Source organism: Carcharhinus amblyrhynchos, chromosome 3 (assembly GCF_965287045.1).
Source record: "Carcharhinus amblyrhynchos chromosome 3, sCarAmb.v2.hapA, whole genome shotgun sequence".
In the NCBI taxonomy this organism is placed as follows: Eukaryota; Metazoa; Chordata; class Chondrichthyes; order Carcharhiniformes; family Carcharhinidae; genus Carcharhinus; species Carcharhinus amblyrhynchos.
This window is the reverse complement of record NC_137326.1, coordinates 91,284,090-91,305,288: the sequence shown is the minus strand read 5'-3', so window position 1 is coordinate 91,305,288 and position 21,199 is coordinate 91,284,090. Positions and strand designations below refer to the sequence as shown.

The following is a 21,199-nucleotide window of genomic DNA, read 5'->3' as shown; positions in this document are numbered from 1 at the left end:
AAAAAATCACTATTGTATCTGCTTCCACTACCTGCCCCGGCAACAAGTTCCAGGCACCCACTACTCTGTGTAAAAAATCTGCCTCATACGTCTCCTTTAAACCTTGCCCCTCGCACCGTAAATCTGTGCTCCCTAGTAATTGACTCTTCTACCCTGGGAAAAAGCTTCTGACTATCCACTCTCTCCATGCCTCTCATAATCTTGTAGACTTCTATCAGGTCGCCCCTCAACCTCCATCGTTCCAGTGAGAACAAAACAAGTTTCTCCAACCTCTTCTCATAGCTAATGCCCTCCATAACAGGCAACATCCTGGTAAATCTTTTCTTTACCCTCTCCAAAGCCTTCACATCCTTCTGGTAGTGTGGCAACCAGAATTTTCACTATATTCCATGTGCGGCCTAACTAAGGTTCTATAAAGCTGCAACATGACTTACCAAATTTTAAACTCAGTGCCCCAGCCGATGAAAGCAAGCATGCCATATGCTTTCTTGACTACCTTCTCCACCTGTGTTGTCTCTTTCAGTAACCTGTGTATCTGTACACCCAGATCCCTCTACCTGTCGATACTCTTAAGGGTTCTGCTGTTTACTGTATATTTCCTACCTGTAAGTTTTGCTTCACAGCACCAGGGACCTGGGTTCAATTCCTGCTTCAGGTGACTGTCTGTGTGGAGATTGAATATTCTCCTAGTGTCTGCGTGGGTTTCCTCTGGAGACACTCCAGAGATGTGCAACTTAGGTTGATTGGCTATGATATTACCATGTTTGAGTCTTCCATACTGAGTAAAGAAAATGTCTGCCTTGAGTTTCTGTTTGGCCAATATGGAGTGTAATTTTCCTTTAAGGGGGTGGAGTGCCGCATTCCTAAATAAGAAGTGTTTGGGTAAGCCAAGGCCCAGCTGTTCCCAGATGTGCTACTAGAACTCGGCTACCTAAAATCATACACCTACCAGCACAAATTGCAGATAAGTTTCTTAATGCTACTCTGAAGGCCACTACCACCTTAGCATTAACTGGGAGTGTTATTTGGCAAAACTTGCAACCCCAGTAAGCTGGTCTACTCTCCAGGTTTTCCAATTAATCAGGACGGTTATCATGTAATAATATTGTCCTGTATTGCTGTGGATCTGCTTGGCTCAGGTGTTTGATTATCCAGCCTGCCACAAAGGCATGTCATCATGGAACCACAGGCTGCTCAGAAATAGTGCCAGCACCTTGTGTGTAGACCCGGAATACATGGTTAGAGTCCTCAATGGTGTTTTTTCAATAGTAGAGGTGTCAGTAACAAGGGGGCTTAGATTTAAGTAAGAGGTAGAAGGCTATGAGGGGCGTTGAGGAGCAACTTTCAGCCAGAGGGTGGTGGGACTCTGGAACTCACTGCCTGAGTGGTAGTTGAGTCAGAAACCTTTGCAACATTTAAATATCTATATATTCACTTGTGCTTCCATAACCTCAAGGGGTATGGGCCAAGCATTGGAAAGTGGGATTAGTGTAGTCAGATCTTTGACTGGCATGAACAATGTGGGCCAATTGCCTCCTTCTGTGCCATAAACGAATATGGATCTATGAAACCTTCACGTCCATAGCTTTCAATGGCAGAGTTTGAGATGTGAAACTTAAGAACTACCTGCTTGTCTCACTGCAACTCAAACTTGTTAGGCACCGGTATTCTTTTTTGGGAATGTGTGAGCAGGGGGAAGACCTTTTAACCCCTTGAGTCTATTTCCCCTATTCAATGAGTCTATCAATCTTCAATTTAGAATTGACAGTTGATTTGGCATTTCTGTTTGCAGTAGACACTTCCATATTTCAGCCTTTTTGTAACGATGTGTTTCCCAATTTCTGTCCTGAAAGGCCTGGCTCAAATTTTCATACTGTGCCCTTTAGTCCTAAACTCCCCAACCAAAGGATATTGTTTCTCTATCTATAACCCTAATTTGTGTTTTCTGTGCTTGTCATTTAACCCTTAGAGTCCAAGCATTGGTCTGGTAAATCTATGTTGCACTCCTCCAACACTAATATGGCCTTCCTCATATGTGATGCCATGAATTGCTCACAGTAAACCTGATAAATATCATGATGTTATGATGGTCCATTCTACATTATACATGTAAATCTTTACATGTTTTTGTTGAGAAATTGTCAGTGAAATATGTGCTTGATAGCTTGACAGTTGTATTAGCTATTTCCTGAGGATCAAAGACCCATCTCTGTCGGAACTCTCAGTTAAGACACTTTTTAAAGATCTCCATCTATTTGTTTTATTTAGTTGCTTTGCCATTAAGTAAAATAATACTTCACATTTCTCTTTGATCCTAAAATGGGATTACAAATCCCAGGAGAGTTTTCCTTAAATGTAAGTATGGGGTACCATAGGTGTATGCATATTTAAAGCTATTCTTATACGCTTAATACTTTGATTCCACTAAATATTGCTTTGACTTAGCAGAATAAGATTTGCAGATCCTAGTCAAGAGGGGCTCAAATGAAAAGGCTGGAGAGGATGTGTCTAACGCTCAAGTCTCGTTGTCACATCATCAATAGTATTTTAATTTGGAAATTGGACTTGCATATTTCTTTTTTAATTTCAAATCATGTTACCAGCACACAAGATTTTAAAAGGCAGCAACAATTTAACGTAGAACCAGAGTAATTCAAAAAAGATGCAAGATCATTTCTGTTTGGTAACAATCAATATTTTCTTTCAGATTCTTATACACATTTATCGACAATGTTCATCCAATATCTTACCGAACAAAATGATTCGGAACATAGGAATCTCTGCACACATTGACTCTGGAAAAACCACGCTGACAGAAAGAGTTCTGTACTACACAGGAAGAATAGCAGAAATGCACGAGGTATTGTGAATTTTAATTTGAAGTGCTCCGATACATAAATTTTTTTTTCAATCCAGTGAATAACCAAGTTTCTGACAGTTCAAAAAGAAAGGTGAAACGCTTCTGGCATAAACATTTGAGTACAGAGTACATAAAAAGTATTTGGAATTCCACCAGAAAAACTATTTCACTTGGGTCACCAGATGAGTTCCTCTAAATCAGTTAAGTTTATTTCATCAATTACAAAGCTTTAAATAAAGTCTACAAATTGCTGTCTTTCCTTTCTGTGATCTCATTTTAAACTCCTGCAGGGAGGACATTTTTTTTTGATTTCCAAGTGTGAAATGACCCTGGAACTTCATTTGTGTCCTGCAAAAATAAATAATTTTATGTGGAGCATATTTGTCTGTTTAATTAAAAATATCAGGCTGGTGCCAAAGAGATCTCTGGAAAAAATGATATCCTGCAATTTGTTAGTTTATCTTGTAATGAATAACATTGTTTGGAAGCCCACTCAATTATTACAGAATCAAATGTCTCTATTTTTGTCACTGAACTTTGTGGAAAATGTATTCTCCCAGTCAGTTTATAATTTTTCCATAAAGAAACAATGCTTGGTGTCTAGTCATTCAGTCATTAACATGTTTGTTATGCTGACAACGTTTTGTTAGTTTTTAGTTGGAACCCTGTTGGGTTTAGCTAAGCAACCACAATATTTTGAGCCGGGATAAAAATCCAAGCGCAAACTATTGTGGATATTGGGAATTTGATGTGAAAACAGAAAATGTTGGAAATAACACAGCAGGGTAGGAAAGAACTTTCATCTCGAAAGATCATCAACCTGAAACTTTAGCGGTGTGTGTCCCTTTGCAGGTTTTGCCTGCCTGCTGAGTGTTTCAGCATTTTCTGTTTATATTTATGGTAATTCAGAGTATACATTAAAAAAGTGTAATAAGTGGCTTGATCAGGGCAATACATCTGATTGATAAATTCAGAAGTGAAAGTCACGCATTCAAAGTACCAGACACAGTTATGACATTTTCTGTTTTATGGCCCAAGGGAGTAATACTGCTGTAATGGTTTCAGTAAAACATTGTTACTGCGTGCACAATGACAATCACCAGTTAATAATGCACTTTGTAAATAGCTACAGGCAAGAAAACTCACTAATATAGCATCATCAGTAACATAATATCTTCCCAGCTCACAAACTTCAGCATGTACCATACAGCACTTTAATATTCATTTTTTAAAAATATATTATTTAATTAAATCTGAAAGCAGTCTAACCCTAAGCAAGGCTTGTGAATAGCTTTATTTTCCCTCCCTGGAGTTTTTACTTTCTGACCAATCCTAGGTAATTGCTTTTTTAAAAAATCAACAGCAGAGAATAACAGCTGCTCACAGGTTACTCATTTAGGGCAGTAGTAAAAATCCATGTAACTCCACATTTGTCTACTGAGGCGCAAACCTCTACTTCAGAACTACTTAATCACTGCCTGGCTGCTCATCTGACTCGCATGGTCAGGAGAGAATTCTATATGTGCTTGCATATGTGAACAGCTCTACTCTTGTTGATAAAGTGTGATTGCATTGATGATGTGGAAGAGAGCATCTACTTTCTTTGAACATTTAATGAGCTCAATTTCATTTTAGATAGTATTCTTCAGTACCAATTGATCTCTTCCATGCTTGTTAAGCCTATGCTAAAGTCCAAAATGTTGCACATCGTAACCCTCACACTACAACATTTCAGTGTCTGATAATAGAGTGTACCATAACCAGCTTGTGTAAGGTCCAACTTCTGGATTCCAGCTTGTGTAAGGTCCAACTAAATCCAATCATTAGTTCAGAATGAAGGCCTTTGTAAAATGCGGGCTTTGTAAAATGCAGTCTTTAATTCATTAACTCATCTGTGTTAAAGGGATGATTTTGCTTCTAATTTGCAGGTAAAAGGAAAGGATGGTGTGGGTGCCATAATGGATTCTATGGAACTGGAGCGACAGCGAGGAATCACTATCCAGTCTGCAGCTACATACACAGTATGGAATAAAAGGAATATCAATATAATTGATACACCAGGTGATGTGTGAGATGAGGATTGATAAATCCTTCAAATGAAGAAGTTGGAGGATATTTGAATAATTGAAAGGGAGAAGAATGAAAGTAAAAATTAAATGATATGAGAATAAGGAAAACTAAAAGAGAGTGAGAGATCTGCTATGATTTCTCTGGTGTATTCTGGGGTATGCAATAATGGTATTACGGTGGCAGAAAGGACGTTTGATGTGGACCTGTCTATTGAGGTAGTATGGGCTGAGATTAGAAACTGGAAAGGAGAGATCACACTGTTGGGAGTTTTTTGTTGGCCTCCGAAAAGTTCCAGAGATGTAGAAGAAAGGATTGCAAAGATGATCCTGGGTAGGTGCGAAAGTAACAGGGTAGTTGTTATGGGAGACTTTAACTATGCAAATAGCGCTTGGAAAAGCTATAGTTCAAGCACGTTAGAGGGGTCAGTTTTTGCCCAATGTGTGCAGGAAGGTTTCATGATACAGTATGTAGATAGGCCAACAAGAGGTGAGGCTACATTGGATTTGGTACTGGGTAATGAACCAGACCAGGTGTTAGACTTGAAGGTAGGTGAGCACTTTGGTGATAGTGACCACAATTCGGTCACGTTTACCTCAGTGATGGAAAGGGATAGGCATATACTGAAGGGCAGAAGTTATAGCTGGGGAAAAGGTAATTATGAGGCTATTAGGCGAGATTTAGGATACATAGGGTGGAGTAGGAAATTGCAGGGGCTGGGAACATCTGAAATGTTCAAGGAGCAGCTACTGCGAGTCCTTGATAAATATGTACCTGTTAGGCATGGAGGAAGTGGTCGAGTGAGGGAACCATGGTTACTAAGGAAGTTGAATCTCTGGTGAAGAGGAAGAAGGAGGCTTATGTAAAGATGAGACCTGAAGGCTCAGTTAGGGTACTGGAAAGTTATGAAATAGCCAGGAAGGAGTTAAAGAGAGAGTTAAGAAGAGCTAGAAGAGGACATAAGATGACTTTGGCGGATAGGATCAAGGAAAATCCTAAAGCTTTCTACAGGTATGTTAAGAATAAAAGATTGGTTAGGGCAAGATTAGGGCCAGTCAGAGACAGCAGTGGGAAGTTGTGCGTGGAGCCTGAAGAGATAGGAGAGGCACTGAATGAGTATTTTTCGACAGTATTCACACAGGAAAAAGTCAGTGTAGTCGAGGAGAATACTGCGATACCAGGTAGTAGACTAGATGGGATTGAGGTACATAAGGAGGAGGTGTTGGCAATTCTTGAGAGTGTGAAAATAGATAAGTCCCCTGGGCCGGATGGGATTTACACTAGGATTCTCTGGGAGGCTAGGGAGGAGATTGCAGAGCCTTTGGCTTTGATCTTCATGTCGTCATTGGCTTCAGGTATAGTGCCGGAAGACTGGAGGATAGCAAATGTTGTCCCCTTGTTCAAGAAAGGGAGTAGAGACCATCCTGGGAATTATAGACCAGTGAGCCTTACTTCTGTTGTGGGCAAAGTTTTGGAAAGAATTATAAGGGATAGGATTTATAATCATCTAGAGAGAAATAAATTGATTAGGGATAGTCAACACGGTTTTGTGAAGGGTAGGTCGTGCCTCACAAACCTTATCGAGTTTTTTGAAAAGGTGACCAAAGAGGTGGATAAGGGTAAGGCAGTTGACGTGGTGTATATGGATTTTAGCAAAGCATTTGATAAGGTTCCCCATGGTAGGCTACTGCAGAAAATGCAGATGCATGGGATTGAGGGTGATTTAGCAGTTTGGATCAGGAATTGGCTAGCTGATAGAAGACAGAGGGTGGCAGTTGATGGGAAATATTCAACCTGGAGTGCAGTTACAAGTGGTGTACCTCAAGGATCTGTTTTGGGGCCACTGCTGTTTGTCATTTTTATAAATGACCTGGATGAGGGTGTAGAAGGATGGATTAGTAAATTTGCTGACGACACCAAAGTCGGAGGAGTTGTAGACAGTGAGGATGGATGTTACAGTTTGCAGAGGGACATAGATAAGCTGCAGAGCTGGACCGAGAGGTGGCAGATGGAGTTTAATACGGAAAAGTGTGAGGTGATTCACTTTGGTAAGAATAACAGGGGTACAGAATATAGGACTAATGGAGGGACTCTTAGTAGTGTGGACGAGCAGAGGGATCTCAGGGCACATGTGCATAGCTCCCTGAAAGTGGGCACCCAGGTTGATAAGGTTGTTAAGAAGGCGTGCGGTGTGTTAGCTTTTATCGGTAGAGGGATTGAATTTCGGAGCTGTGAGGTCATGTTACAACTGTACAAAACTCTGGTGTGGCCGCACTTGGAGTATTGTGTGCAGTTCTGGTCACCGCAATATGAGAAGGTTGTGGAGGCATTGGAAAGGGTGCAGAGGAGGTTTACCAGGATGTTGCCTGGTACGGTGGGAAGGTCTTATGAAGAAAGGCTGAGGGACTTGAGGTTATTTTCATTGGAGAGAAGAAGGTTACGAGGTGACCTGATTGAGGCATACAAGATGATCAAAGGATTGGATAGGGTGGACAGTGAGAGCCTTTTACCTCAGATGGTGATGGCTAACACAAGGGGACATAGCTGTAAATTAAGGGGTGGTAATTATAGGACGGATGTCAGAGGTAGGTTCTTTACTCAGAGGGTAGTAAGGTCGTGGAATGCCCTGCCTGCAGCAGTTGTGGACTCGCCAACTTTAAGGGCGTTCAAATGGTCTGTGGGTAGGCATATAGATAACATTGGAATAGTTTAGGTTAGAGGGTCATTGGATTGGTTCCACTGGTCAGCGCAACATCGAGGGCCGAAGGGCCTGTACTGCGCTGTAATGTCCTATGTCTATGTTCTATAATCGGTTGCAGTGTTTCTCTATCTAAGCAAATTTCTGTGGATGCTAGAATCTGAAACAAAAAGAGGAAATGCTGGAGAATCTCAGCAGATCTGGCAGCATTCTCTCTTTTGGTTAGTGTTTCTCTCATATGCAAAACGTCAGCAGTGTTAGTGTGCATCAGTTTCCACATATAAGCTGTTACATCTGGTCTTCAGGTAAGATTCCCCAAATTTGTTGCCCTGGCGATATACCTCAGCTTTTTACCGACTGGCTGGGAATCGTTATGTCCCGATTGAGGAGGGATGAATTGGCTGCCTTACCTAATTCAATCCCCTTAGCTGGCCATAACAAGATTAATCTTATAAGGATCCCTCCCTTTGCAGATACCTTTTCTCAATCCCAATATTTATGTTTTAAGAGGAGCCAATTTAACCTGGCTTTCTTGAGTTAATGATAGAATGAGTATTGACTACTAAAGGCACAAAAATGGTAAAACACATGCAAGTATGTTCACACAGATTAAAAGTGAGCACTGAGTCCAAAATAAGTAAGAAAAAATATATAAAACCATGTGAGGGATAGATGATTGAGCATTGTGGTTGTCGTGATTTAAGATGACAGTTGCACTGATTTCAGTAGGCGTATAGTTTCAAGATTCCAATAGTGTTGACTTCAGGCAAATAGTTCTTTGAGAGATTCCCGTGTTCTCAGTTTGATGGAGAAGCTTCTCTATTTCTGTTCCAGCTGTGGTTTCTGCTGATTTGGCTCATTTCAATCAGGGATATAGAGATATACCTGCAAAAGGCTTTTGATGGGGTGCTGCTGCAAGCTGACTTTTAGCTTCTGTGTCACGGAATAGTTCAGCAATAGTTTGCAACATGCAGAAGCTAAAAGCCCACGTTGTAGAGCTGGAGGAGCTAAAAGAGCTGGGGATGGGAAACACCATGGAGGGGTTTGATCACTAATATTTTCATAAACTGGTCTTTCCATTATTATATTTTGACACTTTTCTAGAAATTACTTATTTACTTGCATTAATTATTACTGTTTTCATTCACAGCACAGAATGTCAAAAGATTGTGCTCTACGTGCTTTCATACCAAAGAAAGTCAGATATTCTCGTTCATTAATCACACTGTTCTTTGCTGCTTTTGTAGGACATGTTGATTTTACAATAGAGGTGGAGCGTGCATTAAGAGTCTTGGATGGAGCTATTCTGGTTTTATGTTCTGTCGGTGGAGTTCAATGTCAGACAATGACTGTAAATAGACAGATGAAGCGTTACAATGTTCCATTTCTAACATTCATAAATAAACTGGACAGGTTGGGAGCTAATCCTAATCGAGCTCTTCATCAAATAAGGTTTGTGCTATAATGTGGAAAATTTTGATAAGTTGTCTATTTTAATTTGCTATCCCCTGATTTTCACATGAATGCTAATATTTTCTGTTTTCTGCCAGTTGCACCTACAGTAATACCTTTGGTTTCAGGCCAGTATTTAAGTGAGAAGGTGGTATTGTGATAGGGTATGTGGGCTGGAAGACAATTTGCAATTTAGCGTGGCATTTGATGCGCACATTTGGCAGCAGACTTGAGCACTCTGTTTATCGTACACCATTTGACTTTTACAGATACGTACAGTAAACTAAGTTTGTACTTTATGGAGATGAGATAAACATTGAATATTTGTGTCCCATGCTCAGACTTCAAAACTGTCATTTAAGGGCCATGAGGCTACTGGCACCCACAGAACTGTAAGGATTAGGGAACAAGGAATGAATGAGAGATGATGCATAGATGGCACCCATTATTTAGTGATATGTTAACATGGTATATTCATATTTGAGCACAGTGCAGAGAGTATGTGCCATCTACAAGATAGATGCAGCCAAAGACGAGACATAATCAATATGTGACACCATCATGTCAGAATCAGCTTCTTTTGTGGATGGGGTTGGGAAGTGGAATAGCTTGAATATGAAATTTTGTCGCATTTATGACATTGGCTTCAATAAATCATAAAATTGAAAACCTATCGGCCCATTTGGTGTCACCCTTGTGATGAGATGTTTGGACAATGCAGAGTACAGCAAAGATTTACTACATAGTAACAGAATAGTACATTCTGATCTTTTTTAAAAACACATCAACTGCTGTCTCTAATGTTCTATAAATCTATGTTAAGTTTTTTTGCTTTCCACTTTTCTGCTTTGTTTTACATCACCTTGCAGCTTATTCCTAATCTTATAACTACTCATTTGCAGTTTCTTTTAGTCTGTAAAGTATTAACTATACCTCCTATTTTGGTACTGCAATTTCACTCCCTCTTGGCCCATTTCCAAATAATTGGTAGACAGCGAGAACTACCCCAGAACAGGACCCTAAAGGACAGCAGTTCCCACTTTCAACCACTTAAAAAAAAAACTGTCCTTTGTTCCTAGCTTCACTTTCTCCCTTCTGGTCAACTGTTAATCCATTTTTAACCTCCTGAAATTCTGTGCAACATTCACTTCTTCAGCAATCTTTCACTTAGCCAGCAACTTTATTGAAGTCCATATATGCTTCATTGACTGCATTTCTCACATCTACCATATCTGTTATCGACAGAAAGAATTCTATCAAGTTTGTCAAGCCTAAATGTTCCTTTTGAAACCTGTGCTGTGTTACATGCAACTATTTTTCCTTCATCTAAAATGGTAACCTCATCCTGAAGTGTAGGTGAAATATTTCCATGCCAACAGATGTAAAACCAACAAATACTCAGTTAACTCTAAACTCTTGTTTTGAAATAGGTATTAGATTGGGTTAATTACAGACCTCCAGCATCCATCCACATTCAGTGAAGTCCTGAAATATCATTTTAGGCTCTCTGAAATACTGTAATGAAATAAAAATTATTTTTCTGGGAGTGACCCACATCAATTGGGATATTTATTTGCTATTCTCATTGGAGTTATTATTTGCTATATTCATTGGAATTCAGAAGAATGAGGGGAGATCTTATAGAAACATGTAAGATTATGAAGGGAACAGATAAGATAGAAGCAGGGAAGTTGTTTCCACTGGCGGGTGAAACTAGAACTAGGGGGCATCGCCTCAAAATAAGGGGAATGAGTTGAGGAGGAACTTCTTCATACAAAGGGTTCTGAATCTGGAATTCCCTTCCCAGTGAAGCAGTTGAGACTACTTGATTGAATGGTTGTAAGACAAGGATAGATACATTTTTGAACAGTAAAGGAATTGAGGGTTATAGTGAGCGGGCAGGTAAGTGGAGCCATGATCTTATTGAATGGCGGAGCAGGCTCGAGGAGCCAGATGGCCTACTCCTGCTCCTAGCTCTTATGTAATTCTTTAGTTCTTAAGGATGTATATACCCTTTCATGCCAGCATGTTGTCTTACATTCATTTACAAAAATGTGCGTTTCACCTTTTTTCCCTCAAAACATCAGCCATTTCATGCTCACCAACTTCAAAATTCATCTTCTCTCTGATATCCTTTTTTGGTAAAAAATCAATGCAAAATACTTATAAAGAGTCTTAATTTTTTGATCATCCTGTATAAGGTGACAATCTTCTTCTCCCTGGGGGTGACACAGCAGCACAGTAGTTAACACTGCTGCCTCACAGCGCCATGGACCTGGGTTAGATTCCAGCTTCGGATGACTGTCTATGTGGAGCTTGCACGTTTTCCCCATGTCTGCGTGGGTTTCCTCCGGATGCTCCCATTTCCTCCCACACTTCAAAGATGTGTGGGTTAGATTAGCCATGCTAAAATTTCCCTTGGGGTCAGTGGGATTAGTAGGGTTAATACCTGGAATTACAGGGATAGGACCTTGGTGAGAAAGTTGTTGGTACAGGCTCAATGGGCTGAATGGCCTCATTTGTTACTGTAGGAATTCTATGATTCTGTTCTATTCTATGATTCTCTTGGTAGTGGGAATGATGTCTCTCTCGTGTTTACTGAGGAAGGAGTTCTACACACATTTTGAGAATTCATTCCTTTTTCTCCATTTATTCACCTTATCCCAATCAATATGGGTCACTCCCGGTACAATAATTTTGTTACTTCATTCCTGTTCATCTTGCTAATCAGTCTGCAGATTTCATCTTTGATTTCCTTTCCATAATTTAGAAATGCGAATCCACCTCTACTAATGGAGCAAGCCCATTAGCTTTGAGCTCCAACCTCCATGTAATGTCTCATAAAACCAACCCCTCCTTCACCCCCCTACATACCCCTTATCTTTTTTATTACTCCGAAATGTGTTTTAAATGTTTATTTTCCATTCTTGTCCAGTTTGGAACCAACTTTATTTTGATGCTACTAATCTAAGTTACTGCCACTAGATGGCAGTTAAGACGTGACAAAAGTGCCTCTGACAAATGACTGTGGTACTTTACAGAGCTTACAGTTGTCTGGCCAGTTAATTATTCAATGGGCATAATGTGATAGCTATGTAGTACTTGATAAAATTTTACTCTAAGGGATCTTTTCATCAAGAGCAATGTCAATAGAATGTGTTTTCATTGTTTCTTCACTGGCGTTTTTTGAAGGAAGTAAGACTCTCAATTCCACAGGTGTTAAGTAACTGCTTTGTTTACGCATTTTGACACCATCTGTTAATGGGCTGTTTTGAACCTCTGGATCGATGCAGTTAAGCTAGTCCTTCCACTAGCTAGCAGTCAGAAGCAGGTGCATTTCTTTTGTTTTCCTTCTGCCTTTTCTGAGATACCTTCCTTCCCAGTATCATTAAGGCAGCGCCTAGCTCACTTCAAACCCAGGACCTGTTTATATGGAGATAGTGCACAGCGATTACCTGCCAAATCATGACAGCTATACAACATCTATGACCCCTTTGTGAACTAAATTTTGGTGTCTGCTTTGGAGAGGAAATTGTACAGACTTCCTGTACTTTGCTTTCAGTGTTCAATTTTCACTTAATGTTTGAAATCTGTTTCAAGAAATAAGAAATCCCAAAACTATTCACAATGGAGACATTTGAAATATAATGTATGCAAACGTGATAGTGATGGATGATACCGCAGTCGGAGAATAGAGGCTGTTCTGTGCTGCCATCACTGAGACATCTGAAGGTTGTGTTGTCTGCTGACTGATAGGCCTAGAGACAACTCATTGCTGCTAGAGGTGAACTTAGACTGGAAGGAGGAAGATCTGATTGTTATGGTCTAAATAGGAGCCATAATATAGCTGAATTTTATATGAAATGTGAAGTAATATATTTGTCCAAAACGAAAATCTTAAACTTAATCATTGTCAATTATATTGGTCTTAGGGATCCATTGACTGAGATTGATTGAGTAAACAGACTAAAAGATATGGCTGTAAATTAACCACAGGAAACTTTGAAAGAAATTATTCAGAATGTTAATCTAAAATACATTTCAATAAAAAAACAAAAAGTCAGTGAGAAAGATTCACTCTTGGCCTACTAGGGAAGTTAAGATAGTTTAAGATAAATAAAAATAAAAAGCTTATAATGTTGTAAAACATAGCAGTAAGCATAAGCAGTACTTTTTAGTCTGTTTACTCAATCAATCTCAGTCAATGGATCCCTAAGACCAATATAATTGACAATGATTAAGTTTAAGATTTTTGTTTTGGACGAATATATTACTTCACATTTCATATAAAATTCAGCTATATTATGGTTCCTATTTAGACCATAACAATCAGATCTTCCTCCTTCCAGTCTAAGTTCACCTCTAGCAGCAATGAGTTGTCTCTAGGCCTATCAGTCAGCAGACAACACAACCTTCAGATGTCTCAGTGATGGTAGCACAGAACAGCCTCTATTCTCCGACTGCAGTATCATCCATCACTATCACGTTTGCATACGTTATATTTCAAATGTCTCCATTGTGAATAGTTTTGGGAATTCTTATTTCTTGAAACAGATTGGGAAGATTTTAGAAGCCAGCTAAAAGCAAAGGAAGAGAGTAGCTAAGGTAAACATAACCCCTTAAAAGCAAAGACAGGAGCAATTTTCGTGAACAATGAAGGAATTGAGATGTTGAACAAATATTTTGTGTGAGAAATGGAGAGTACAAGGTCCTAATAAGAATTAAGAACTTAAGGTAACTAATATCAGCAAAGAGGAATGACTGGGGAAACCTAAGGCATATCTTCCAGAGTTCCAAAAGAAGTAGCTGCAGAGATAATTGGTGCTCTGGTTATGATTGTCAAATGATTATCTAATTGAAATGTACAAAATTTTGAAGCAGCATTACAACTTGAAGGTGTGGACACAAAAGTTGCTTTTCCTAACTTGAGAATCCAAAGCACAGGGGCAGAGCCTCAACATCAAGATTCAAACAATTTCTTCAACTAGGATGTAAATCTTTAGAATTCTCTTCTCCAGAGTGTTGTGAATGCACCAACATTGAATATATTCAAGGCTCGAACACACAGATTTGTTTGATCTCATGGAATCAAAGGATATGAAGAGTGGATGTGAAAGTGAAGGCTGAAGATCAGCCATGATTGCTAAATGATAATGCAAGCTTGAGGGCAATATAGTGTATGCCTGCTACTATTGCTTACTCTCACTAACAAGATGAAAAAAGGAAAATAAACTTCTTTTTGAATTTCAGATCAAAACTCAACCATAATACAGCGTTTATTCAAATTCCGATTGGCCTTGAAGGAAATCTGAAGGGAATTATTGATCTCATAGAGGAGCGTGCAGTTTACTTTGATGGCCAATTTGGGTAAGAATATTTTTAAAACGTTCTGGCAAACGCCCAGAGGTTTAGAAAACTATCCTTTAGGGCACTGTATGTGAAATATTTGCAGAAGGAAATCTAACTCTGTAAAAATACCGGAAGAGAAGTAAAAATGTTTGGTTTGCAAAATCACATTCTCTGAAAAATTGTCCTTCGTTTTTAAGGCTAGTAGAAATTTTGCAGCCTTCTTGACTCAGTAGGCCAAATGGTATATTCTTCCTAACAGCTGCATTATGATTGGGTATTATTCCTTGAGGAAAATCTTTACTCAGAGCATAGTAAGGGCATGGAATGCCCTGCCTGCAGCAGTTGTGGACTTGCCAACTTGAAGGGCATTCAAATGGTCATTGGATAGGCATACGGATAATATTGGAATAGTTTAGGTTAGAGGGTCATTAGATTGGTTCCGCTAGTCGGTGCAACATCAAGGGCCGAAGGGCCTGTACTGCATTGTAATGTTCTCTGTTCTATGACAAAGCTTGAATGACAATAGAATGGAATGTTTAAAATTAAGTGAAATGGACTCAGGTACCCGCCTTCTGCAGTCTAACTATTGATTTGTATATGTTTGCCATTACCATTTTAATGTGCCCCTTTTTTGAAAAGCAAAGGTCCTGTAAATCTATTCTGCTCTGATTTGAAATTCTACCATTTGTCACCAATTTTGGGTTGAGTATATATTCTGCTGGGTTCCACTTCAAAAGTTCTTCCCGTGCACAAATCTTGAATCTATGGCATAGGTTTACTTCTACTACTGGATATAGGTGGGATAGTGGTTAGCACTGCTGCCCAGGACACGGCGCCAGGGATTCCTGGCTTTGGTCACTGCCTATGTCACATTTGCACATTCTCTCCGTATCTACCTGGGTTTCCTCCAGATGCCCCGGTTTCCTGCCACATTCTGAAAGACATGCTGGTTAGATGCATTGACCAAAATGGGGTCCAAACTGTGGCAACGAGGAGAATTTCACAGTAACTTCATTGCAGTGTTAATGTAAGCCTTACTTGTGACTAATAAATAAACTACTCAGTATCTAGTTATCTGTCTGTGTGATGTGGGGTGATAATGAAAACTCCTTGATATGTGAACTGCCTGATGTAGTCTTGGATGTGCCACTTCAGGCATTTCTTCTACATTCTGAATGGTCGACTGATTAACATTTTAATGTGCAAAGTTAAATATAGATCAGTTTATCTTTTTTATATATAAACAAACTGGAACAATTAATGTTTTGCAATTTACTGTGTTGCAAAAAAAGGATGTCTTTCAATCCCTGTCAGCTTGCTTAGTGAATTTAGTCAAGTTTATAATTGAGACCTCTTTGTAATGGAGCCCTGAGGATTTGCAAAAGTAGCCAAAGGTTAATGACTCTGTGCTGTGGGCCATTATGGTAAAGATGCCCCTTTGAAGCAATGGTATTCTGCTTGACGTAAGATCTGAAATTGTGCTTGGAAAACAAAGCTTGAGAGTGCTCAGAGATCCAGGGGAAAACACCTCGGCAAGTGAGATTGAAACACTGCGAGGTGGCTCACTATTGAAGATATCCAAGTGGAGTTGAGGGGATTGAGCTATGAGGAGAGGCTGAATAAACTAGGCTTGTACTCGTTAGAGTTTAGAAGAATGAGGGGAGATCTCATTGAGACGTATAAGATGATGAATGGGATGGATAGGATAGAGGTGGAGAGACTCTTCCCGCTCAAAAAAGACAGTAGGACTAGGGGGCACAGCCTCAAGATAAAAGGGAGGCGGTTTAGAACGGAGTTGAGGAGGAACTTCTTCACTCAAAGGGTGGTGAATCTCTGGAATTCTCTGCCCGTTGAAGTGGTGGAGGCTGCCTCGCTAAATATTTTTAAGAAGCGGGTTGATGGGTTCTTGATAAGAGAGGGGATTAAGGGTTATGGGGAGAGGGCGGGAAAGTGGAACTGAGCCACAACAGATCAGCCATGATCTTATTGAATGGCGGGGCAGGCTCGAAGGGCTAGATGGCCTACTCCTGCTCCTATTTCTTATGTTCTTATGAAGTGACTATTATGAAGAAAAATGCAGGGGGAGATCTTGAAATGTGGAAATTGGCAATTGTGGTAAGAAAGACAAAGTTTCCCTAAGATTTATTGGCTCACAATGTGACAAACATCTGGGTGGGTTGTTGAGAAATCCATCCAATCTCTCTTCATCTGTCATCTATCATGGAGTGTGATGCGTCCTACTATAGTTCACCTATTAATTCACATGTGTCTTATACGTTTTCTAAATGTTGGAGTGTAGGATAGGTTTGGAAATTGTCTTATCTTTCTGAACTTGTGTAGTAAAGTTTATTTTGGTTGTTCAAAATGTTGTTCAAATTCATTCAAACAAATCTTGTAGCTTTATTCACTCAGTAAGCATCTTGAATCTCAAATACTACCTACTTTAAACAAAAGATTAATTGTCCTGAACCGCATCTCCCCTCATGCCCAAGATCATAAAATATAGTGCTTCCTGACATTATTGGGAATTGGCAGCCTACTCTTGCAAATCATTTATAGTCATAGAGGTTTACAGAATGAAAGCAGGCCCTTCGGCCCAAATTATCCATACTGTCTAGTTTTTGGGGATACAACTTTCATGGCTAATTATTTTTTGCAAGAACTTGTAAAAGTGCACAGTCATTTTACTATCTCAACACCTCCGACTTTTCTTCATAGTTTATCAAAAAAGCAGTATAATTTTTTGAAGTAAACCACAAAAATTTTAATTGTGACTTGTGTTGAAGTCATGTCCAAAATTAAGCCAAAGATTAATCCCATCCAAGTGATGTAAATTCTCAAAGTATGAAAATCTTTCCTTTATTCTTTCTCTCAAAGTTTATTATTTCACATATTTCCACAATGAATTTCAGTCAATGATATTTTGCTAGCTTGCATTTAAGCTCCTGCCTATTGCACTTAACCAAGCACCGTATTTCCCGGCTGGCTGCAGGTCAAACTCTTTGATATGCTCTTGTGAAGTGCCCTGGATGTTTTACAATATTACACATGATATATAAGCACAGGGTTTTCTTTTTGTACATTAAACATGGGTGCCTGCAAATCTATAGCTTTTGGTTTCACTTTAACCTTTTAATTAAGGGTATACAACACAGAATCAATTTCAGGTTTAAAAAACTAAGCTTAGCAACCAGAGCCCCATACTGAGAAGCACAAGCAATTGTGGTTCAGTCTGCTAACCCAAAAGCAAGAAACTATTAACAGAAGCTGCCAATACAAAGGGGCAGAAAGGAAGTCCCAGAAGCTAAAGAACCGGAAGTTCCAGAAAACAGAGAGAATGAAAAGTCAAGACCCAGGAAGACTGAAGTCAAAGGGACAAAGAACTAGAACCTGAACAAAGTAGTAATGTTTGTTGGCATGGCTGAGTACCGGAGACATTACGAGGAACTTAGAATGCATGTGACAGAGGAATGCCTACAGGAGAGGTTGAAACCGCAGATATGGATCCTTAGTGGAGGCATCTGAGAAGATTCTGAAGTATGACCTTTGAGAGTAGTGATTGGAAGCCCCTATGTGGAAGCCAGAGTTCCAGTGAGACCAGTTGTCTTAGTGTGACAAGCCTCTGGGGGATTTTGATGAGAAACCCACAGAAGTTTTATTGGGGTGGCATCTGTCTCTTGGTTTCAGAGTGTGGTATGTCTGATTACATTTCTCCCATTGATTTACATGGACTATGTGTGTATTGTGAACATTGGAATCTAAAATAACTTGTAACTTGTGTTTTTCATACAAATCTGTATACATCTATGAAGGTATGACTGGGTTGATGAAGTGCTATTATAGCTAATCTTGTTTAATGAATTTTTTATTCTTTTGTTAAAAGTGAATCAACAATCCTGTGATTCTGTTCATCTGTGCCTCTAAACAAAGAAATAAAAGTTACAATCTACCAAGCCGGGATTGTAACAATAGTCAGAGTTTGTACTCTTTCTGATGTAACAGATTGACGTTTTTTAAAACCATTTATTTAAACTTCAAGTGAAACATTTTTTGCTGATTCATGTTCAGCCTGTCCACTCAATCTTTTCAATTGATAATGATAGATATAGTGTACTTTAAAGGATTTGCTACTTAAAACATTATCATTTTCATTTGCTTAGTCAAAATCTAAAATATGATGACATTCCCACTGAGTTACGGGCTGAAGCTGCAGATCGACGCCAGGAGCTAGTTGAGTGTGTTGCCAATGTGGATGAACTGCTGGGTGAAATGTTTCTGGAAGAGAAAGTCCCAACAGTTGCTGATTTAAAGGTGAGTTATTATTGATGAAAAATTCACATTTTCAAGAAATGGAAACTTCAGCCTCCGAGGAGGTTTCATATTTCTTGTACTACATCTGTGTTTTAAGAAAAAAATGAAAAAGATACTCCATTAGTGATTTCACTTTCAACATACTTAGATCTTTATTTTGTAGCTTGCAGTTCATTAAGAAAAATATGGAATGTACTGGGAATGATGCAATTTTATTCTCACACAGATGTTTTTTGAAATTTGTTAATGGAAAATATTCACAGGTAGCTGTATTTTTTGATCATTATACTTTTTTTATTCTCCCACCCATTTGTAGGCTGCTATTAGGAGAACAACTATCAGCAGGCTATTCTCACCAATATTAATGGGAAGTGCCCTGAAAAATAAAGGTGTGCAACCACTACTGGATGCTGTTCTGGACTATCTGCCAGACCCTAGTGAAGTCCCAAATTACGCCATTATTAATCAAGAGTGAGTGCTTTACATTCATCATTTGTTGCTTAACAGTTTTTTATGCAGCATACACTCATAACTTCTGAATCACTAATCATGTTTTTATTTGATATTTGACCTTATCGAGTGGTTAAAGAAGATACTGGCAGAGTTTATAAATCAGAGATTTCACATTGAAGTACTATTCTATAACTGTTCTCCCAACAAGCAGTAGAAAATATAGAAAGCATGGCTGCCTCTGACCTTCAAGCTTGAATTCCTACTCAAGAATTTTGCTTTTTGTTGGGCTTCTATCCATGTGTGATGGATAATGGCTTACTTCTCTGTAATCACTGAGCTTTTAATTAGAGCTGGAGGATTACTTTGAAAATGAAGTAAAATATGTTAATGACAACTTGCGTGTATATGGCATCACATCCCTAAATGCTTCATGGGTGATGATCAAAAAATGGATCCTGAACCAAAGTAGGAGAGATGAGGGAGTGGTGAACAATAGCTTGGCCAAAGAGGAGGATTTTATAGACTTTCTTAGGAAAAAGAAGAGAATCTATCAATGAGGGTTTTGAGAGTGAATTTCCAAATGTAGGGCATAGGCCTCCAATGGTGAAATGAGGATTGTAGGAGTGGCGTATTAGGCCAGAGGCAGGGGAACAGAAGGTATGATGGGAAGGGTAGTTGGTTGTATGGCTGGAGGAGGCTACAGTAATGGGAGTGGAGGCCATGAAGAGATTTAAATACAGATCAAGATCTTAAGTTTACGGCCTGGAGTATGATAAACCAATGTAGGTCAATGAGGACAGCAGTGAAGGTTTAGCAGCAGGACTTGCATACGAACATAAAAATCAATTGATCAGGGGTAGAGCATGGTCAGTGGATATTTGGATGCACTGATGTTTAAATAAGTATACTCAATAGCAAATCTGAGGTCCTGATGACATGTTATTTAAGTGCTTTGTTTCCTTCAGGAATTCTGAGGAAAGAGTTAAAGTTCTAATGGATCCTAAAAGAGACCCTTCTCAACCATTTGTTGGCTTGGCCTTTAAACTAGAGGTATTTCTGTATTTTCTGGTTGATTCATTCACATATTCACATATGGAAAGGCCAGAAGATTTGTGCTGTTATAAGTTACTGCTCAAGCTAATGGCTCAAAAGCATTATTTGAAAATCAGAATTAAACATATTATGATAACCATAATTGACAATCATGACACATAAACTGAAGAATATACTGATATCTTGAGTTCACCCAAAGAATTCTGAGTAGGTTACAGTTTTTAAGCTTGAGGATTTCTTGAAGCTAACAACACCTCATTAAATCCTGATGTATCTTTTCTAACACTTTTTTAAATCTAGTCCTGTTTCGTAGAATCATGTGTTCTATAGAATAGTTCATTCGATTACTTGTTGTCCCATATCAACTACTGAAGTTTTAATAAAGGATAGCTCCCCAGACTTTGTTCTAGCTTCACCTTGACTGAAATGTCAGCTGAATCATTCAACTGGAGACTGTTGCAGAACAATTACAGAATAAAGGTGACCGACAGCAATTTTAGCACTTGACCGCATTCCTTACGTGGCTGAGTCCTTGGAGGAGTTGACATCCCTAGTTATTGAATTATAACTCCTTGAATTGATGTCAAAACATATGTCTGGGGGCATATTTAACTGTCATAAAGATGTCTGTTTGCCTGAAAAGTTAGACATATATATATATATAATGGGAGCTCTCAAACCTAAGCAAACAAAGGAATCTGTCATTGAATGTCTTATCTGATAAATGCCTGGTAGAAATTTTTAATTCCCGTAACTCAACATTGCTAACATGCACATCTGTCCAAAATAAAGCCAACCTATATTACATTTTTGTTCCCTAACAAATAATTATTTAACCAGCAAAAGCTAAAGGCTAATATAAATAAATGAATATTAAAAGAACTTTCACCTTGCAGAAGGAGTTCAAATCTTCTGGTCTCAAGTTTATTCTATTTACTGGATTCTGATAATGTCTG

The 21,199-nt window shown here is 39.0% G+C and overlaps 1 protein-coding gene across 1 annotated transcript in view; it reads left to right on the top strand.

Moving 5' to 3' along the window:
• gfm1 (G elongation factor, mitochondrial 1) overlaps positions 1-21,199 on the top strand; it is a 76,702-nt gene that overhangs the window by 11,462 nt on the left and 44,041 nt on the right. Inside the window, exons 2-8 of the mRNA XM_080185509.1 lie at positions 2,708-2,860; positions 4,789-4,921; positions 8,873-9,077; positions 14,328-14,444; positions 18,587-18,737; positions 19,054-19,208; positions 20,156-20,240. Coding sequence (XP_080041635.1) covers positions 2,708-2,860; positions 4,789-4,921; positions 8,873-9,077; positions 14,328-14,444; positions 18,587-18,737; positions 19,054-19,208; positions 20,156-20,240 — 999 coding nt within the window. The remainder of the gene's footprint in view (positions 1-2,707; positions 2,861-4,788; positions 4,922-8,872; positions 9,078-14,327; positions 14,445-18,586; positions 18,738-19,053; positions 19,209-20,155; positions 20,241-21,199) is intronic.